The 22,329-nt window shown below is 40.5% G+C and overlaps 1 protein-coding gene across 6 annotated transcripts in view; it reads right to left on the reverse strand.

Moving 5' to 3' along the window:
• Positions 1-816: 816 nt before the first annotated feature.
• fbxl4 (F-box and leucine-rich repeat protein 4) overlaps positions 817-22,329 on the reverse strand; it is a 94,024-nt gene continuing 72,511 nt past the window's right edge. For all 6 annotated transcript variants that reach the window (XM_055635864.1, XM_055635868.1, XM_055635863.1 and 3 more), the window contains 3 exons: positions 19,851-19,922; positions 15,811-16,123; positions 817-2,799 (listed from right to left, as the gene is read on the reverse strand). In XM_055635864.1, coding sequence (XP_055491839.1) covers positions 2,636-2,799; positions 15,811-16,123; positions 19,851-19,922 — 549 coding nt within the window. In that variant the 3' untranslated portion in view covers positions 817-2,635. The remainder of the gene's footprint in view (positions 2,800-15,810; positions 16,124-19,850; positions 19,923-22,329) is intronic.

The raw sequence follows: 22,329 nt of genomic DNA on the forward strand, positions 1-22,329 counted from the left end.
TGAAACAAGTAAAATGAATGCTAATTATTTGCACATATTATTTATTAGTGTAAATAATAACAGGAAACTATTGCTGTCAATGACAAAATGGCATCATGCATTGGTTTAGAGAACAAAATTAAATTTGTGGAGATATTCAATCTACTTTATAATGTACTGATATATGAACAATATTACATTATATGAAGTATTACGATATATGGAAACCTAATTTAAACAGATTAAGTAGACAATTGTTTGAATATCTACATCGGTTATTTGAAAGTTTATTTTGCGTGTTTTCACATAAAAAGTGTATATTTTGGCAGCAAAACAATTTTCCTCTTCCTATTATTTTAAAACAGTCCTATTGGCATGGTATACAATGATAACAGGAAATATAGGATAATAGGATTCCTTGAGTTTTTCCTACATATGTAAACCTGCTCTCCCCAGAAAATTAACAGATTTGTAATAATTGTCGACATTTATTCTCAATCATCCCATTTTAAGTCATTATAACGTGACTTTTGTGGGTCAACCAAGTACAAATACACAAGATTCTTAATTTCCCAGAAATTAATTTCAACACAACCTGCCCTGGCACTATGACAGGCAGCCTTTTACTTCTACTCTGCAAGTTGCTTCAGTCATCAAATACACAGAGAAAAGAATCACTGTTACAATGGAGGAAGTGATGTGAAATTAGATTACTGCCTTGTGTTCATTCAGAGGTGTCTTGATCCTTTGATTCTGCATTAAATAATTGACTGCCATTTGAAAAAAAATACACCTGAGCATTATTTGATTAGAGGTTAGCCAAAACATATATTAAAATATTTTTGCATTTTTCTCATTTATTGTGCAAATAAGCCAAATAGTCAGTAAAATACCCGATTATTACATTTAAATCCGCTGTAAATCCCTGATAAAAGTTATTCTTCCAAAGTAGTGAACAAATACTTCCACTAATATTGTAAATGGGGACGCTAATAGAAACTATGTATTTTCTACAAGAACATTTCAACTTGATTGGAGACATATTTCATCAAGTCGTCAACTCAAATTCAGTGTGATTTTGTGTGAGGATTATGAGGAAGAAAATTAAACTTACTCATGAAACACCAACATATCATGCACAAAATTAATCAAAATATTCAATTTCATAACATTTAACAGTACTTAAAATGTAAACCGATGAACAGAGAGCATACTGGATCAACAACTGGTCGAAGGAGTTGGTTTATAGAGTGATTGTTTCCACATTTAATAATGAACACAGGCGGAAATTCTAATGGTGTGTAAATAATTCATATTGATGACATTGTCAATTAACATTGCCTAAATATAATTTTTCCTCACGAGAAACATTCTCATATCACCCAATTAGAATTGAAATGGTAAAATATGTCTAACATGGGAAGAGATAACAATCTCAATCATTGTTCTCAACAATGAGATAAGATTTCAAATTTACTTGCTATGTCTGCAGTGGTTAGTGATTATGCAACATAGCTATGAATCAATCGTATGAAGAAGCTTGACAAATTGCTGAGTAAACAAATCCATGCAAACCTTAATTGAATAATGACTGGAGAGAAGGAATGGGTGACGTTTCGAGTCGAGACCCTTAGGGTCTTTCTCTCCTGAGATGCTGCCAGTCCCGTTGAATTATTCTGGCATTTTGTGTCTATCTTCATTTAACCCAGCATCTGCAGTTCCTTCTTACACGTCAATTGCATAATGAACAGGCTCCAACACATTGTGTCTTATGAGGAAAGTACGAGAGTTAACAATTTATTCCTGGTCAAACGTAAACTAAAACTCAGAACCTTCAGAAGTCAAATGTAATCATAATTGTGTGCAAAGATATTTCAATGGGCATCTATTGTGTCCTTTAAACTTTGAAGAGGAATAGCATAACTTAGAATTCAATATTGTGCAAGGTGAAATACTATATTAATATCACCTGTGTAGAAATACACCAGAAAACCAGTATTTTCCTCGACAATGTAAAGATTTGTCCATCAAAATCAAAGCAACCCCTTCATGCACTCTGATGTGCACTGAAGTTGTAGTCAGCTCTGGCTACTCTTTTTTTGAGATATACCGTTACTCTGTCAACAGTACAATCACACAAAGTACCAGATTGCCATTGCAAACGTTCAAAACACTGCACTGCTTAATGTCTAAAACTCACATATATCAAGTGTCTTATCATCCATTCTACTAAACTAAGACATATCCACCATTTTAGCATTTAAATGTATGTTCTGGGGGAAAAAAATCTTAAACCTGTTTTGAAACTTTACTGATTCTTGCTAATTTGTAGCCGAGGGATACAATTAAAGTCACATATATCGTCTTAGGTTCTGAGTTATTATAGACACGTGCTTGGTTCCTTTCAAAGCTTCACTTTCATTCATTCTCTCCATATTGTCAGTGCTGATTTCGTTGGCCAGATCCACTCTGCATTATCGCAACAATTACACCTTTGGCAATTGCCCATAACCCACAACGAGGACTTAAGTGGGAATGTACCAAGGAGTAAAGGAATAAAGCTTCAAGTTAAGATGCGTTTTGTTAAATCCCAGTAAACAAATTAGGACTAGAGATCCGATTATTCATTTTTGGTAATGTGAAGCAAGGAGGCCAGTCACTGGGTGTAACTCTTCTTAATCGCCACGTTTGGGAAGTTGGCGCTGAGTTCTTGTACCACTCGGCTGTCGATTTGGGAGCAGAAGGAAACGTCCAGCAGCTGGAGCTCTTTACAACACTGCAGCAACTTCTGTAAGGCCCCAGCGCTTACCATTCGCGTTCCTGTGGGAAAAGTCGAGAAGGAAAGTAAATCATAGGTTACGTAATCACAAGGAGGCCCCCACAGAGTATTTTCAGATTATTTGATTCCATTTCAGTTTTTCAGCAACTGCAGTTCTTTGGCTTGGAGTAGTAATTTGATCATTTCTGGAACTCCTGACTTACAATGTACTTCAGTTGTAAACTCATTGTCAGTGAGCAAATTAATTATTAAGTGTTCTGGTATCAACAGTGATAGACCACTTAACTCCCAAGAAGAGGTTTCAGGAACAGAGACAGACCTCAGGATTGTTCTACAATTTAACTAAATAACTCATTTGTGTCTGAACACTAAATGCCATCCTTAACTCTTCACATTCTGTCACATTTTTTTTAATAACTGACTTAGCCTCAACAATCGTTTATGAGCTTTGAGTGACTGTTTGAATTTTAAGATTGAGTCTTTGCTCTGCACTCTTCCCGCCAGAATAGATCCGTTCAAACCAACCTATAAAACTCCAGGCACTAATGCAACAGTCTAGGCAACTAGTGCCCATAATTTTAACCCCTTCGTCTTCAATATTAATTTTACTTAAATTCCAACAGAATATGAGATTAAGGGATAAATACTCAACTGTTTCTGAACTCAATGACCACTGGATAATGCCTCTTGTGCGCATAATTTAAACAACTTAACTTAAAGAAAGAAGACTTTGCAGGTATGAGATGGGAATTGGCTAGGATGGACGGGCAAATTATACTTAAAGGGTTGACGGTGGAGATGCAATGGCAACAATTTAAAGACCGCATGGATGAACTCCAAAAATTGTTCATCCCTGTCTGGCGAAAAAATAAAACTGGGAAGGAGGCTCAACCGTGGCTAACGAGGGAAATCTAGGATAGTGTTAAATCCAAGACACAGACAGAGAAAATTGGCCAGAGGAAGCAGCAAACTGGAGGATTGGGTGAAATTTAGAACTCAACAGAGGAGGACAAAGAGGTTAATTAAGATCGGGGGAAAAAAAGAGCATGAAAGAAAACTTGCGGGGAATATAAAAACTGATTGTAAAAGTTTCTTCAGATATGTAAAAAGGAAAAGATTAGTGAACACAAATGTAGGTCCCTTACAATTAGAGACAGATGAATTTATAATGGGAAACAAGGAATTGGCAGAACAGTTAAACAAGTACTTTGGTTCTGTCTTCACTAAGGAAGACACAAACAATCTCCCAGAAATACTAGGGGACCAAGGATCTCGTGGGAGGGAGGAACTGAAGGGAATCCACATCAGTCAGGAAATGGTGTTAGGTAAACTGTTGGGACTGAAGGGAGATAAATCCCCAGTGCCTGATGGTCTGCATTCCAGAGTACTCAAGGAGGTGGCTCTAGAAATTGTGGATGCATTAAGAGGGAACAGAAGATGCTGGAAAATCGAAGGCTGATCCAAAACATTCCCTATTTCCTTCGCTCCACACATGCTCCCTCACCCATTGAGTTTCTCAGCATTTTTGTCTCCCGCGGATGCATTGATGATCAACGAAGCATTGCATTGATAAGGCCAACGAAGCACTGGGAGCCCTGCATGACGCTGTCAGTGAGCTTCAGACCAAATATCCTGACAGCTTTATTGTGGTGGCCGGGGATTTTAACCACACCAGCCTTAAGACTGTGCTCCCAAAATTCAAACAACATGTGGATTTTGAGAGCAGGGGAGAGAACACCTTGGACTTGGTTTACACCAACACCCCAGAGGCTTACAAGACAGCCCCCGCCCTCACCTGGGCCACTCGGACCACATTTCAGTGTTTTTAACACCAGCCGACAGACCACTGCAAAAACAAGTCAGAGCAGAGAGAAAACACACCAGGGTCTGGCCAGAGGGAGCAGCCTCAGCACTGCAGGACTGCTTCCTGCACACTGACTGGGATGTGTTCAGGACAGCAGCATCCTATGATGACCTCATCAACATCGAGGAATACGCAGAGACTGTAACCAGCTACATTGCCAAGCACACCGAGGATGTCACTGTCATTAAAACCTTCACTGCACGTGGAAATGAAAAGCCATGGATGGCAGCAGAGGTGCGCTCGCTGCTGAGGGGCCGTGATGCAGCCTACAGAGCCGGAAACACAGCTGCTCTTCGATCTACCAGGACTGCACTGGAAAAAGGGATCAAGGCAGCGAAACGTGCCTATGCAGAGAAAATCCAGGGACACCTCTGTGACACAGGAGACACAAGGAGGATGTGGAAGGGAATCCAAACACTGACGGGGTACAAGGCAAGGCAGCAGGTAACCGACATGGACACTTCTCTTCCAGACAAACGGAACAATTTATTTGCACGTTTTGATGCAGCTAACACCACACCCAAGGGGAGAGCCAGCCCCTGCTCACCATCTGACCACCCAGTCCTGATCATCGACTCAATGGACACACGGAGGACCGTGTCCAAGGTCAACTTTGCTGGACCCGACAACATCCCAGGACGTGTGCTCAAGGAATGTGCTGATGAGTTAACAGATATGCTAACAGATATCTTCAACATCTCCCTTAGTCAAGCCATTGGCCCCACATGCCTCAAAACTTCCACAATAATCCCAATAGCAAAGAAATCAGCTGTGGCCTGCCTAAATGATTACCGTCCTGTCGCCTTGACCCCCATAGTAATGAAGTGCTTTGAACGCCTGGTTAAACCTCACATTACTGCCAGCCTCCCCTCATCGTTAGACCCCCTCCAGTTCGCCTATCGCCCCAACCGTTATACAGAAGATGCCATCTCTACTACGCTGCACATAGTACTCACTCATCTGGAAAACAAAAACACCTGTACATTGGCTTCAGTTCAGCTTTTAATACCATCATCCCACAGAGACTTGTGGAGAAACTAACTCTGCTGGGCCTCAACACCACCCTGTGTCACTGGATCCTGGACTTTCTGACAGAGAGACCGCAGTTAATCCGTGTTGGTAAGAACACCTAAGGCTCGATCACGCTGAGCACCGGCTCCACTCAAAGCTGTGTGCTCAGCCCGCTATTGTTCACACTGCTCACACATGACTGTGCTGCCAGATTCAGGGACAACAGGGTTATTAAATTTGCAGATGACACCACAGTGGTGGGACTCATCAGTGGAAAGGATGAAACAATGTACAGGGAGGAAGTGAAACACCTAGTAGACTGGTGCGGCAACAACAACTTGGAAGAGAGTGACAGCGATCAGTTGACAAAACCAAGGAGATGATTGTCGACTTCAGGAGGTCGCAGACCAAACACACACCCCCAACATCAGTGGCACTACAGTGGAGAGAGCGGAGAACATAAAGTTCCTCGGAGTGCAGATCACAGACAGTCTCACCTGGTCCAGGAACACCACTGGGATTGTCAAACGGGCCCATCAGTGACTACACTACCTGAGGAAACTCAAACAGGCCTCACTCCCCACCAGCATCCTCGGGACTTTCTACAGGGGCACGGTGGAGTCTGTACTCACGTACTGCATCAACATGTGGTATCCAACTGCTCAGACAGGAAGGCTCTGCAGAGGGCAGTGAGGGGAGCAGAGAGGATCATTGGCGTCTCCCTACCCTCTGTACAAGAACTGTTCCAGAGCCGCTGCCTGAAAAAAACAATGAGCATTGCAAAGGACAAACTGCACCCCCTCCACACACACCTGGACCTCCTGCCATCAGGCAAGAGATACTGCAGCATCAAAGCCCAGACAACCAGACTGCTAAACAGCTTCCTTCCACAGGCTGTGAGGCTGCTAAACAGTCACTCCACCTGATTCTGCTGCTTTTGCACTGACACTTTAATAACAAATTCTGGCACAGGCTACTTAAATCAGCCGCCCTGGACAATTTATGACGGTTTTTACTTGTATTTTATTGTTGCTATTTATCTGCACTTTTTTTTTTACTATTCCTACTGTTTTTATCAGGGACTGGATTGTTTTTATTTATGTGAAATGTTTAAGTTTTATGTGTGATGCTCTGGTATTCCCTAGGAAATGTCTTCTCATTTTGCACTGTGCAGACTGCTGCTTTGCAAGATGACAATAAAGGCTGATTTGATTTGATTTGATTTTCCAATGTTCTTTTGACTCTGGACCAGTTCCTGTGGACTGGAGGATAGTCAATGTAACTACTTTTTAAGAAAGGAGGGTGAGAGAAAATGGCCAGTTAGCCTTACATCGGTAGTGGTGAAGATGCTGGAGTCGATTATTAAATATATCGGCCCATTTGGAAAGCAGTGACAGGATTGGTCAAAATCATCATGGATTTATGATGGGGGGAAATCATGCGTGACAAATCTTCTGGAAATTTTTGAGGATATAACAAGTAGAATGGATAAGGGAAAGCCAGTGGATGTGGTGTATCTGGAATTTCAAAAATAACTTTGACAAGGTTCCACACAAGAGATTAGTGTGCAAAATTAGAGCACATGGTATTGGGAGTAGAGTATTGACATGGATAGAGAACTGGTTGGCAGACAGGGAGCAAAGAGTAGGAATTAATGGGTCCTTATCAGAATGGCAGACAGTGACTAGCGGGGTGCCACAAGGCTCGGTGCTGGGACACCAGTTATTTACAATATATTATAGCACAGGAACGTGTGGCGCTGTTCATGGCAGCCTCGCCAACAGCCTGTAACGTCCCTTTCTTCTTTTGTTGTTTTTAGTCCGTTTTTTCTTGTATGTTTTAGAGTATCTTTTTAGTTTTTGTTTTATGTGGGGGGGGGGTAGTTAACTCTTCCCTCGACAGAGATGCGACTTTTCCCATATCGTATCTCCGTCCGCACTGTGGCCTTAACATCGTGGAGCTGGTGGTCTCTTTGTTAGGGATCGACTTCGGGAACTTCCACCGCAGGAGCGTCGACCACCCTGATCGCGGGAGCCTTGATTGCCCAGATGCAGTGGCTTCAATCGCTATATGGATAGAAGCTAAAAAAATGAAAGGGATGACTGCTTATAGTATAGTCCTCTCAATAGTTAGCAGTAATTAGAGGAGCGGATGTGCAGGAATATCCTAGATAGCTGTCGAATAATAGGGCAGTATCAGGAGATGTTAACTTTCCAAATATTGACTGTGTCACTTAAAGTACAAAGGCTTGGATGGGTTGTAATTTTTTTTAATGTGCCCAAGAAAACTTCCTTAATCCATAGAGAGAAGGCCTTACTAGAGAGGGCACAACACCAGTCCTCTTCGGGAACGAGGTAGTGCAAGTGTATCAAGTGTCAGTCAAGTCAAGTCAAGTCAAGTTTATTTGGCACATACACATAGGAGATGTGCAGTGAAATGAAAGTGGCAATGATCGCGGACTTTTGTGCAAAAGACGAACAACCAAACAAACTATAAACACAATCATAACACACATATTATTTTACATAATAAATAATGGAAGGAAAAACGTAGAGTTAGTCCCTGGTGAGATAGGCGTTTACAGTCCGAATGGCCTCTGGGAAGAAACTCCTTCTCAACCTCTCCGTTCTCACCGTATGGCAACAGGGGTGGAAGGGGTCTCTCATGATATTGTTGGCTCTGGAGTTGCACCTCCTGATGCAACTTCGGCCGAACGCACTACTCTCTGCAGAGCCTTCTTGTCCTTGGCAGAGCAATTCCCAAACCAGATGGTAATGTTCCCAGACAAGATGCTTTCCACCGCCGCTGCATAGAAGCACTGGAGGATCCTCGGAGACACTCTGTATTTCCTCAATTGCCTGAGGTGGTAAAGGCGCTGCCTTGCCTTACTCACGAGTGCTGAGGCGTGTGATGCCCATGTCATATCCTCGGAGATGTGGACTCCCAGATATTTAAAACAGTTCACCCTATCCACAGGATCCCCATTTATCCTCAATGGAGTGTACGTCGTCGGATGATGTGCCCTCCTAAAGTCCATGATCAGCTCCTTCGTTTTTTTGATGTTCAAGAGGAGGCTGTTATCTTGGCACCAGAGTGCTAGACCAGCCACCAACTCCCGGTAGGCCTTCTCGTCGTTTTCTGAGACCAGGCCCACCACCAGTGTCATCAGCAAACTTAATTATTGAGTTGGAGCTGAACCTAGCCACACAGTCATGTGTGTACAGGGAGTACAATAGGGGGCTGAGGACGCAACCCTGGGGCGATCCTGTGCTCAGGGTGAGGGACTTCGATGTATTCCCTCCTATCTTGACTACCTGGGGCCTGGCGGTGAGAAAGTGCAGGACCCAGGCACACAGGGAGGTGTTGAGCCCCATTAGCTTCCCGGCCAGTCTGGTGGGGCCTATCGTGTTGAAGGCTGAACTGTAGTCTATGAACAGCATCCTCACGTAGCCCCCCTTCTGGCTGTCCAGATGGGAGAGAGCGGTGTGCAAGACCTGGGAGACCGCATCGTCCGTGGATCTCTTCGGACGGTATGCGAACTGCAACGGGTCCATGTTCCGAGGGAGGAAGGCGCAGATGTGTGTCTTCACCAGCCTCTCAAAGCATTTCATGACTACCGAGGTAAGGGCCACCAGACGGTAGTCATTCAGACAGGCTGGGGAGACATTTTTTGGTACCGGTACAATGATGGATTTTTTGAAGCAGGCATGCGGGGATCACTTTGGGACCATGTCCATAATTTTACAAGTTTTTAAATAATTATGGAGAAAGACAAGATTGGTCCATAATCCAAATTCCAAAAACACAGCATGGAAACAGGCCCGTCGACCCATTGAGTACACGCGACCAACAATCACCCTGCACGAGCACTATCCTGCACACTAGGGACATAAAAAAAAAAAGGCTGTATCTGGAGCCGTCAGTCAGCAAGTCTACCGCTGTGCCACTGTACCACCCAAGCTGGGGCAAAGTTAATTTTGGAGGCATTACGCAGGAACCATCACTGCTCGGCCAGGTGTGATTATTTGCAGGCCCCTGGGCTCTGGCAAGTGGGAAGCTTTTAGAATTATGCTTGCATGAACTCATGTAATTTTGGTTACCCTGCTATAAGAAAGACTTTATTAAATTGGAAAGAAAGCAAAGAAGCTTTAAATAATGCTGTAGGACTCAAATACCTTAGTTACAGAGAACGGTTGCCAGGCTAGGATTTTATTCGTTGGAGCATTGGAGAATTAGGGGTGATCTTATAAAGGTGTATGAAATGATGAGGGGGATAGGATAAATACATAATTTTTTTCCAAGTTAAGGGGTATCAAAAACTACAGGGTCTTGGTTTAAGGTGAGAGGATATACTTTAGAAGGGACCCAAAGGCAAATTCTTCACATAGGGGAAGGGTCATATATGGAACTAAATGCCAGTGAAAAGTGGTTAAGGTAGGTACAATAATAACATTTAAAATACATTTGGACAAATACATGTATAGGAAGGGTTTAGAGGCAGGCAATGGACAAGTTGGCAACAAATTTTGGGCCCAATGCAGGCAAATGAGACCAACTTAGAACGGGTTTATTGGCCGGCATGGACAAGTTGGACTGAATGGCCTGTTACAGTGGTGTATTACTCTATGATTCTATAATTCCTAGTTGTGATATTTATCATCACAAATTTCCAATACCATAGCCTCGTGAAGCATTGGAATTCATTCGTAGCTGGAAAAATGGCCGTAACTAGATGAATATAATGACTCAAGCGAGCACAATGGAATTACAAAGTAGGGAATGGACAATCTACATGATCACATCACAAATAACCTTTCAATTTCGTCGCAATGAAATATGCACTCGTCTTTGGCTAGACCATCGATATCTGTTGAGTAGCATCTTGCATTTAGATTACTGACAAGATACTGCACAAGATGAAGGTGTTGGGCAGCACATACAAAATGCAATGTTTCCCAAATGATTTATTTTGTAACAAAATGTATCAAGTTTTCAATAATTTTAAAGTAATCATCCATTCTAATTATTACAATTTGATACTATTAAAATAAATTCCCTTGCACTTTGCTTAAATATTTTACAATCTACAACAAAATAATATAATCTGTTCGGGGTTGGATTTGTATTCATGCATCAGCATGTTGGAATATTCTTATTATTTTTATTTTCTGTGGTGCCAGTGAACATACAAGTGAACATTGTATTGAATATATTTTAGAATGTGAAAAATAATAATTAAAATATTGTATGCAGCAATATCGAGGAATTAATGTGTTTATTTCCCTTCACCTGTCACCTCTGATCGATTTTCAAAATATCCTAGAGTCATCTCTTCTGCTAAAAACATTTGCAAAAAATCTTTTTCCTGGTAATGATCTTCCAGTCGTCATTATGTGTAACACACTCCTGACTTTGCTATTCATGATGAAATCTGCAATATTCTTTTATGCTAAATATTTCAATCCTCTCCCTACTTACTTAATACTATTATCATCTTATAACTATTACAACTCGATGGTTTGTTGGTTTGTAACGGGTTCTGTTTCGAGAAAATTCGTTTAAGCTGTTTGTGAATTTACTCCTCCACCCTTCTTGCTTTGAAAATTAGAAAATTTGGTTATTAATTTCCCCGCTTTTTTAGTAAAAAACATCAACACATTTTAAAATCAAGCTGCTGCATGAGTCACAAGGCCATCCCACAGATGTCCAATCACAATGGATTTCATTTACATATATGACATCACAATGGGACAGGTGTGGGAGATTGGAACCTTCACGTGGTCTGGCGTGCACAATCAAATAGAGCAAGTTGTCCTACCCCCTCCCTCTCCACCCCCCTCCCTCTCCACCCCCCTTCCATCTCCACCCCCCACCCCCTCCGCTCCCCCTCCACCCTCCACCTCTTATTCTCCTCCCACTCTCCACCTTGCCCTCTCCACCCTCCCCTCCTCCCCCTCTCCTTTCCCCTCCCCCTCCCTTCCCTCACCCCTCTTCCCCCCTCTAATACCCCCCCCTCCCCCCTACCCGTCTCCCGATCACCCTCCCCGCTCTCCTCCTCCCATCCTCATCCCCCTCTCTCCCTTCCCCCTCCAGCCCCCTCCCCCAGTCTCACCCCTCTCCTCCCCCCTCTCCTCACCTCGCTCCACCATTCCCTATTCTCCTCAACCCTCTCTCCTCACCTCTCTCCCATTTTCCACCCCCTCCTCCTCCTCCTCCTCCCTCTCCCCCCCCCTCTCCCCCTTCCACCCCTCCCCCTACCCCTCTCTGCCTCCCTCCCCACTCTTCCTTCCTCTCTCCCCCCCCTCCCCCACCCATCTCTCCCATCCCCCCCTCCCCCCTATTCCCCTCCCCCTCCCCCTCTCTCCCCCTTCCCCCCCTCTCCTCCCCTCCCCAATCTCTCCCCATCTCCACCCTTCCTCCCCCCTCACTCACCCTCTCCTCACCCCTTTCCCTCACCCCTCTCCATCTCCCCCTCTCCATCCTTTCTCCCTCCCTCCCCCTTTCTCCTTCCTCCCCTCTCCTCCCCTCTCCATCTCCCACTCTTTCTCCTCCTCCCTCGCGCCTCCCCACCCTCACCCATATCCCCTCCTCCACCTTCCTTCTCCCCTCCTCTACCCCCACCAACCCCCTCTCCCCTCCCCCTCCTCCCCCCCTCCCTCCCTTTTCCCCCCCCCTCATCTCCCCCCCCCCCTGCCCCCACCGCGCGTTGGGAGGAACAGACCCAGCGGGTCTGCACTTGGTCTAGTCCTATTTAAAATTGCTTTTAATTTCCCTTCATAACTTAACACTTGGGAGTCTCGTCTCTTCATTCAGATGAAATGACAAGCAAATAAATTGCTGAAAATACTCAGCTGCTAGAGAGCTTCAGTGAAGAGAGAGGAGTTCATGTTGAAGATCAACACTGAAACAGGTCTATCTTCCCATCCGGTATTGCATTCCAATTACAAATCACTGGTTAACTTAAAAATATTTGTTCTCACTTCACTTCTGGTTCTTTTCTAATTGCTATGCTCCTGGCAAACAGGGTTTCTATCACCTCATTGAACGATCTGAACATCTTCATAACAGTAAAGACCTCACTCTTTGCTTTTCTGGATGTACAAGTATGGAAATCGGGAAATCACATTGCAAAATCTATATTGTTAACAAAATGAAAATGTTCAAAGACTGGGAAGATCAGATTAACTCAATGGCACCAACCTTATATTTTTGGGAGCAATGGGCCAGACTTTGTTGCCGGTGTTAATTTGGTGATATATGCAATCCTGATTCTAAAAGCCCAGGCCTGCATCATGTAATCCCGTCCCATGAATAGACTAGAGAACCTCACAAAATGGTTGAAACACTTTGCCCTTTGCTAAGCCATGCCTGTCTTAACAAGCTGCCAAGCGCATGAAAGATTTTGAATGCTGCTGAAAGATCACGGCCTTCAGGAATATTTAAAGACTTAAAAAATCAATCAAATAATTAAGCATTTCATTTTGAAAAATCAAAGTACTTAAAAATCTTTATGCAATTAAATCTTTTGCAAACTTACATCCAAGAATTCATCCATGTGCATTGTCTTATTCTCACTCCTCTGCATCTATTCCTCTCTTTTGAAACATATGGATTCTCTGTTTCTATAATATCTATTCTGGACACAGCCCAGACCATCACACAAACCAACCTCCCTTCCATTGACTCGATTTACACTCAACGCTGCCTTGGAAATGCATAATCAAGGACCCGTCACTGCCTCTTCTCCCCTCTCCCATCAGGCAAGAGGTTCAGAAAAGTGCATACATGGAAATCAAGGGTGAGAAACAGATAGGGCCACAGTGTTAGCTAGGAATCTGATGTGCAATGTAAATGGATTGAGTTAATAAATATCATGGGGTAGGAAGTAGATGTGGGGGTTGTACGTAGATTCCCAAACTGTGATGATGATGTGGGGAATGGCATTAAACTGGTAGTTAGAGGCTCATTGAATACAGGTACAACTGTAATTATGGTTGAATCCATTCCACAATGACAGTAGCTCTACTGCTGCATGGCCTTGCCTCTGTATGATAGTGGATTAATGTGAAGCTATCCACTTTTTTGCAAAAGAAGGAGACAAATTATTATTAGTACAGTGACAGACTCCAAAAGGGAGGGGTGCAATGAGATCTGATGTCCTTTTGCACCTGTATATCAAAGTAAACATGCAGATGCAGCTGGCAATTATGAAGGCAAATGGCATGTTGGTGAACCAGCAAAAGGTTTGTGTAATGGAGAAGGGATGTCTTGCTGTAATTGTACAAAGCTTTGGTGAGACCACACCTTGAATTCTGTGCGCAGTTTTTGGTCCCTTTTTAGTAGAGATAGCTTTCGTGAACACTGGTGAAAGGTTTACTGAGTATACCACACATAGTGATGCTTCAACAAAAAAGAGATGCCGGTGAAACTACCATTGGAAGATTATCAGTTTTATTGATTATATAGATGAAGGAAGTTTATGTTGTGGGGAGAGTGCAGTGAAGTAGTGCCAGGACTGATGTAAAAAGAGAAATAGGGTAAATTAAGCTAATATTTGACAGTTCATAAAAATGAATAGATATCTCATAGAAACCTGCAAAATTCCAACAGGATTGGGCAGATTAGAAGCAGAAAGACTGTTCACAATGGCAGAGGAATCCAGGACCATGGGTCATAGTTCAAGATACAATGAAAGTTCTACAACACTGAGATGAAGAAAAGCGTTTTTCTCCAAGGAGTAGCTGACCTCTAGAATTCTGTGCCACATAAAGTAGTTTAAGCCAAAATATTAAATAATTTCAAGGTTGAATATTATTAGTGCTGAAGGGATTAATGGGCATGGGAAGAAAACAGGAGCAGTTTAGTTTAGTTTATTGGCATGTGCACCAAGGTACAGTGAAAAGCTTTTGTCATGTACTAACCAGTCAGCAGAAAGGCATTACATGATTATAATCGAGCCAGAGTACCAAATTTGGATGGCCAGGCATGATCATACCGAATGCAAGACCAGCCTTGAAGGGATGAATAACATTTTCTTATTTTCCAACTGGATGGAAGGCAATTCATCCTCAACCCCAATGGAATTGCCAATACCACAACATTATCTAGGTTTACTGGACCTCGAAGTAATTCATTTTTTATTAATATCAGCTGCCTCGATTGCAGATCCAGATTGGCCCGTTTTTGATTTTAATTTGAACTCAATTAAAAGGAAATCATCTTCAAAGGGACTGATGTATATTCTGATAAATTGTTGTTTAAACTACTTACATAGAATGAAGATGCTGGATTATTGACCAATGAATTTCAACAAAGTATAGACCAACAAGGTAGCTTAATATTTAACATGTTTGCCATCTGCTAGTATTCCTTTCGACAGAGACAGCCATCTTGAAACTGATGGAAGTTTTGCTGGGTACACTACACTACACACGCCAATACTTCGCCAAAAGAAGAGATGCCAGTAAAACCTTCACTAGTACCCATCCACCAACACTGGCTTGCAGCTGCTGCCTAAGGTGCTTGGTGGCAGGAGATTATCAGTTTTATTGATAATATTATTTTAATTAATAAGAGTCCTACACACAGCATATTAGAATTGGAGGGGAAAAGGATTATAAGCAAGCATTGCGAGGCTTTAAAATAACACTGTATTCTCCAAGCACTAAGTATTCAAAATGTCACAAACTTCAAAGAAAACAAACCAGCTTAATTTTATTGTAAGGAGATTAGGTCTAAGATCAGACATAATGAAATCTTGGGTTCCTAATGCAGAAAATGCAAAAAAGAACAAAATGAGAAACACGTTTAAAATAAAACTTTAAAAAATGTCTTTGCTTTTTCTGGAAGCTTTAACATAGCATCAAAGTTAACCTAATTTCCGATTGTTATTGAGCTGAGTGAATGGACAAATATTTTCTGAAAAACACAACAGGTGTTATTAAGAAACTAGGAAATATGAATCAATGGGGAAAATCTCCCTTTTGAATCTCTTTTTTTTTCTTCCCATGAAAACCAGTGTCTCAACACGCATTCACAAATTCATTTCAGGTCTGAAAGGTTCAGACCCAAAACGTGACTTTATTCTTTTTCTCCAGAGATGCTCCCGGACTTGCTGAGTTACTCAGCATTTTGTGTCTATCTTCACAAATTTAAGTTCGCTAATATATTATCTTACCCAATATATCCACATGAAATAGACGAGGGCAATTTCTAGCCAGCTCCTCGATGTCCGAGTCACACACAGATCTATTGGCTGTCAGGAAAATCTTGCGTAAGTTGGGAAGTTTGCGAGCAAGTTTTGCAAAGCATCCTGAACTGCTCTGTAAAGTTGGGCACCATCCAAGATCCACATCTTCCAAGAGTTGACAACCTGCTACAATAGCAGCTAGACCAGTTTCCGTAATATTTTTACATCTCCATAGATCCAGGGATCGCAGCTTTTTACATTTGGCTCCAATTACACCAGCCACAAGGTCATAGTCTTCAACCTGAGTGAGAAAGATTAACAATTAATGGTAATAAATATCTTGATATTCATTGCTTAGGAAGGAACTGCAGATGTTGGTTTACTCCAAAGATAGAAATAAAACACTGGAGTAACTCAACAGGACAGGCAGCATCTCTGGATAGGAGGAATGTGTGACGTTTTGGGTCGAGTCACTTAGTCTGAAGAAGAATTTCGAAACAAAACGTTTCCTATCCAGAGTTGCTGCCTGTCCCACTGAATTACTCTAGCATTCTGTGTCTATCCTTGATACTCATTAGTGTTTGCACAATTTAGGAACATTCACTTGAAAAATAAAGGTATTTTAAATTTTTTTAAACTCTTAGGAATTGTGAAGTACAATGGGCAAATAATATACTCCACTTTTCAAAAATAATTATGTGTAGTTTAGATTTTATTAAGACTATTCTTCATAAACAAATTGCAGAACCAATATTAGTATTAAAGCCCTCCACAGCCCCTCCCTCTATTCTGCCAATCTGTTGCTTTAATGACATAACAGAAATCAGTCAGAAATGTAAAAGAAAGGTGACTTTGATGATTAATAAGACAACTGTCGTTATTCTTTCCAGGAAAGGGGAATATTTGCTTCCATTTGAGGGTTTATTCCAACAGAAACAAACAAATTCCATCTCCCTCAGAAAGATATCGTTTTCTTAGTTACAATACATTACATGCGACTCAAAGTGTGATTTAATTGTTTTACTTCACAACGCAACATAATGCCCAAAACCTGGCCTTCAGATCGTGATAGAGAAACAAAGGTTCAAAGGTCTTTATTGTCATGTATACCAATTAAGATACAGTGAAACTCAAACAACCACAGAGACTACAAGAAATAATTAAGGGTAGACAAAGATGCTGGAGAAACTCAGTGGATGAGGCAGCATCTATGGAGCAAAAGAATAGGTGAAGCTTCGGGTCGAGACCCTTCTTCAGACTGATGTGGGGGCGGGAAGAAGAAAGGAAGAGGCGGAGCTAGAGGGCTGTGGTAGAGCTGGAAAGGGGAGGGGAAGGAGGGAGGAAGCAAGGACTACCTGAAATTGGAGAAGTCAATGTTCATACCACTGGGGTGTAAACTACCCAAGCAAAATATGAGGTGCTGCTCCTCCACTCTGGCCAAGAAATAATTAAACCTTTTATTGTTTTGACCAAAATCTAGAACAACAAGACTAATAATTCTCAATTCTCTCATTCCCTGTCACCAAACATGCTGAAAAATAAACAAGAATTTTCATTATTTGCAGCTATAAAAACTAATTTTACTTATGCTCGCTAATGTGTGCTAATTCAGATCCTGCTGCAGGTTGAGTGTTTTCTTGAGATCAGGCTCATGTTAATTCCCCTGTATTTCCAATGTTGTTGACAATTTCAAAATATATGGAACTGTTTCTTGTTGAAACAGTATAAAGTCAACTGAGCAGTTGTGCCAGGAAGGAGAACTGCAATGTCACCACACGCAGAGGGGGGGAAATAACAAACATTTTAAACAGTAGAACAGACTTTTCAGCCATTGGTCTTTCCCCAAAGAGCAGCACATGGACAATTTTATGCAGAAATTATGCTCCTTCCCATTGAAAATACAGACATTTCTCTAACATATTTTGTCAATAAAGTAGATTAGAATATTATTAAATCTTTTGTTAGATACTTCAGATATATTCAATGTAACGAGTGAATTAAATGCATATGTTTAAAAATCATTAGTCATCTGTAAATCAAATACTTTCCTTGTACTTGAGATTTTTGCCTAAAAATGAACAAAGAGCATAATTACAATGCTTTGTGATACTTTGAACAAACCTATCCTGCACCCCTCAAATATCTCTTCATGGCTTGATAACACAAGCCACGTCATAAAAACCTCACAATGCCTGAATATTCATAAAAATGCATATATATTAACAGGTTCTACAGTATGAATGCTTATGGGGGCAATAGCTTATTACCAATATAAAAATGCTTGACACAATTATCTGAAATCGTTCTCTATCTGTTCTTTTATAGACATAATAACACATTTATTTTAAACAGGTTAACATTGCTACCGAACAGCTGAAAGAAGAACCAAACTTAAATCTAGTTCTCTCTGCAGAACAATTTCAAGGTTAATGTCCTTTATTTTTATTAAAATAGATTTAATTGATTTATTCATCGACAGTGGGAAAGATATGCAATTTATGCAGTACTGTGATAAAAATATAACTCGTTGTAAAGTAAAAATCTACAAAGGCACAAGTCTATGAAGTTAAATAATTTGTAAATTGCAGACCAGATAAGTTAGCCCTGGGAATTTTTGCTTTCAAAAGCTTTAAAATATTTTATTCTAATGAAAAGTAATATAATTAAGTGTAAATTCATCAACCAAAAGGCATACATGTCCAACTACATTCTGAAACCATTTTAGTCTCAACAACAGGCTGAAGAAGGGTCTCAACTCAAAATGTCACCCATTCCTTCTCTCCAGAGATGTTGCCTGAGTTACTCTAGCTTTTTGTGTCTAATATTCACATAATACGACTTGAATCAAAAAATGTTCAAGATTCAAGAGAGTTTATTGTCATGTGTCCCACATAGGACAATGAAATTCTTGCTTTGCTTCTGAGTATTCTCTGAAGTTTATCCATAACTATGTAAATTAATGTTACTGTACATTGTACACCTACTAAAACATACCTCCCCTTGTTTTAGCCGAGTTCCTTCATAGCTATTAAACAGGGACAAATTATGAAGAGAGAACATTTCTTAATTTTTGCTCATTTTGCAGTTGCTAAAATTGTGAGTACATTTGGACTGACTTTAGGTCATTATTTTTACAACTGTTTCCCCACATGCAGCTAGAGCTCGTGAAACTTATTACTGTGTTCAGAAGCTAATTTTGAAATACTTGAGATCACCGAGCACGCAATGAGATGTGATCCATCTTAAAAACCACAACAGGATCGCAAGACTGATATAGCAACGTGATATATTGAGGCGTAAATATGAAAGTTTTGTTGAAAGGAGCCAATTAGATTGCACTTGAAACTAAAAATACATTTATAATAAAATTTTAAAACATAGAAAATAAAAGAACCATGCACAACTTAAAATCTGTCAACGAAGCAATCTTATTATTTCTTTTTCATGTAGCGTTTAAGCACTCCTTTTGCATTCAAACAGTCAATAAATAAATGAAGAAATATATTACTTCAAAATGTATGCGAGAAATTGAGAAAACATTTTGTTTTAAAAAAGCTATGAATATTTTCCACGTTCCTGTTTGTTTTTATTGTAAACTTACAAGAGGAGCATCTATAAATGTGTTACAATAATGTTTCCCTTTTCCATTGTGCATCAGATTCCTCTGTAACTAGGTTTCACAATTGTGTAGTCTGACAAAATGTGATATATTACAAATGTGAACAAGTCACTGAAGGCTAAAAGTTCAGTTAAGGAGACTTACTATCTTCTTTTTCACAATTCTTAACCAATAATTTTAAATCCACATTTTAAGTAATTACATAATTCATGAAACAAAGTTAACATTAAACTGCATTAATTGAATATTACACACAAAGCTACATTTTATTTTTCGGTGAATTTTAAATGTGCTTCCTTTTGAAATATAGGATGGGGTTTTAAAGATATTAAGATGTCAATACTTTTGAAATGAGACCACTATTGACCTTTAAAGAAAACCATTAGCACATGCAACTCCAAGTTCTTACCATGACACAGCTGCCCAGGCTGAGGTGCTGAAGTTCCAAGCAGAAGTTCAGAATGCTGAGCAGTGCTGTTTGCTGCCGTCATGGGACACATCAGAGTCAATGTGAAAAAAGAAACAAAGGGAAAAGAGGTCAATTAGGCATTAAAGCCTGTCACTGCTTTTCCCGAAATACCATTCTAAACTTAGGTTACATCTACCACAAATGCAGTTTAATGAGTCCCAAGGTATTCAGACCATCGATTAGCTCATGGCCAAACAAATCATTACTGGCTCAAAATGCAGTTCCCTCTAGATGCGAATCTGCACAGACCGCAGTTACCAGGGGCTCGGTGCCTCTGAACACTTCTCCCTGAGGGAGAAATCTTGGAAATGCTGAGACCTTCCACTAAAATACAAGGCTGCTGTGGCACCAGACTAGATCAGTGATGTCCCAGAAATAAAGTGGCAACCATGACATTCGTAGATCAGACAACTCTAAAGAAACTGTCACAGCAAACCACACAGAGGAGCAGGACTGAACAATGCTGACCACCGCCAGCCAAATGATTCTAGTCACAGTTAACTGGGGTGTTTTCATACATAAAACACAGACTAACATACACTGGCGAAGGAATTACAAGACTCCAATTCAACCAAATACTCATACCACCAAGTACAGAACTTGTGTGGTTAATCACAATATTTCCCCCTCTGCCCAGCGCTGCATTTATTCAAAAATAAATTAAAATCGACTCTAATGGGAACAAATGTCTGGAGGCAAGGATGAACAAAGCCAATTCTCCTGCACATATTTAGCACTAACAAACAGAAGAATTTCTCCATTGAAGATTTTTAACCTTGGAAGTATTTAAGTGCAACATTCACTTCAAGTTCAAGTGAGTTTATTGTCATGTGTCCCTGATAGGACAATGAAATTCTTGCTTTGCTTCAGCACAACCGAACATAGTAGGTATTGACTACAAAACAGATCAGTGTGTCCATATACCATTATATAAATATATACACACACATGAATAAATAAACTTGCCAATATTGTTTGTTTTTACAAATGCTACAGCAGTTCCACATTTATGCTTCGCACGAGTCTTCTGTTGCTTGCTTTCAACCCTCATCAACATGCCCTACTGCTTCTTTTTTCCTTTGTGCTTAATTTGAATGTTTTCCTGTAGTTCCCTGAACCACTCATTACTCCCATGCTTGGAAGATGCTGATTTGCAGTAGACCAGAAACTGCAGTTAGTGAGGCACCAAATTTTACTTACGACTACATTCAAAAATAACTATCAGTCAAAAGGCTAAAGGTATGCTGGTCATTGAATTAAACAAATCATCTGCTTTAGCATTCTGCAAAGTGATCACACACCTCACTGTTTTACCACATGCAAACGTCCCCTTAGTTATACTACACTTTTTGCAACAGATGTAGATTCAAATATGCTTTTAAGCATAATGTCACCTAAAAGACTGACTGAAATTTATATCCAATGGACAATGTTAACATCCAGCATACATAGGTGGATATATCTTAGCATTCACTTAAAATTTCATTTCACTCTTCAAACTCTCTTGGGTTAACAGTGAACTCATTTATCTTCTTGCATCTGCTTAATGCTAGGCAGGGAGGGAAGAAAGAGGATCGTTTTGATAATTTTCTTTTTTCTGGCAGGAGAATAAGCCAAAATCATTAGGATTTAATTTGGTTGTTCATCTCTTTCATTTGGTGTCAGAGGCTGGGTTGGATAAGCACATCACCGAGTAGATAAACAACAACATTCCAAATACTAAATACAATTCAGGTTCCTTTCACGGCCCATATTCAGTTAATCTGATGTAAAACTCCTGCCACTTTATAAGGTATTCTCATATGAAAAATCAAGCTACCAGAATTTGGGAAGATATGCCACAGTGTAAAATTACTGGGCAAAATAAAACAAATGAGTACATAAATCAAATCTGGCTGCCATGAAAAAAAGGGACAAATGTTTTATGTTGGAGTAAGCAATTGCAAGAGATAATGCAGGATGAGAAGCTGCACTCTCAAGTTTAAAATCTTATCTCACCAGGCTGTTTTTGAAATTATAATGTGTATATCACTATGACACAACTGAAAAAAACTGTTTTATTTCACATATAATGTCACACCACGTTGACATTTCATCTCAAATTTATCCTCTTTCCCTTCTCCCACAAAACAAAATCATCCACATAACCTGTGAGAGATTTGTTTGAAGACATCAACAGCAGCTAAGGTGTGCATGGATATAATCTCCATTTAGTGGACCTCAAACCAAAAAAAAAGCTTAATTTAAAATGTTCCAAAATATATTTCATGCATCGTAATTTCTAAGTTAAAATTCTGAATTGAATCCATTCCGTTTGTTCACTAAGATCAAATGCAAGATGTAGAAAAGTTATTTATCAGTTTCCTACACTGAAAATTATAAAAGGTGTGCCATCTGACAATTTAAGTGGATGACAGGA

The sequence above is a fragment of the Leucoraja erinacea genome, chromosome 5, assembly GCF_028641065.1.
Source record: "Leucoraja erinacea ecotype New England chromosome 5, Leri_hhj_1, whole genome shotgun sequence".
NCBI classification, from domain to species: domain Eukaryota; kingdom Metazoa; phylum Chordata; class Chondrichthyes; order Rajiformes; family Rajidae; genus Leucoraja; species Leucoraja erinaceus.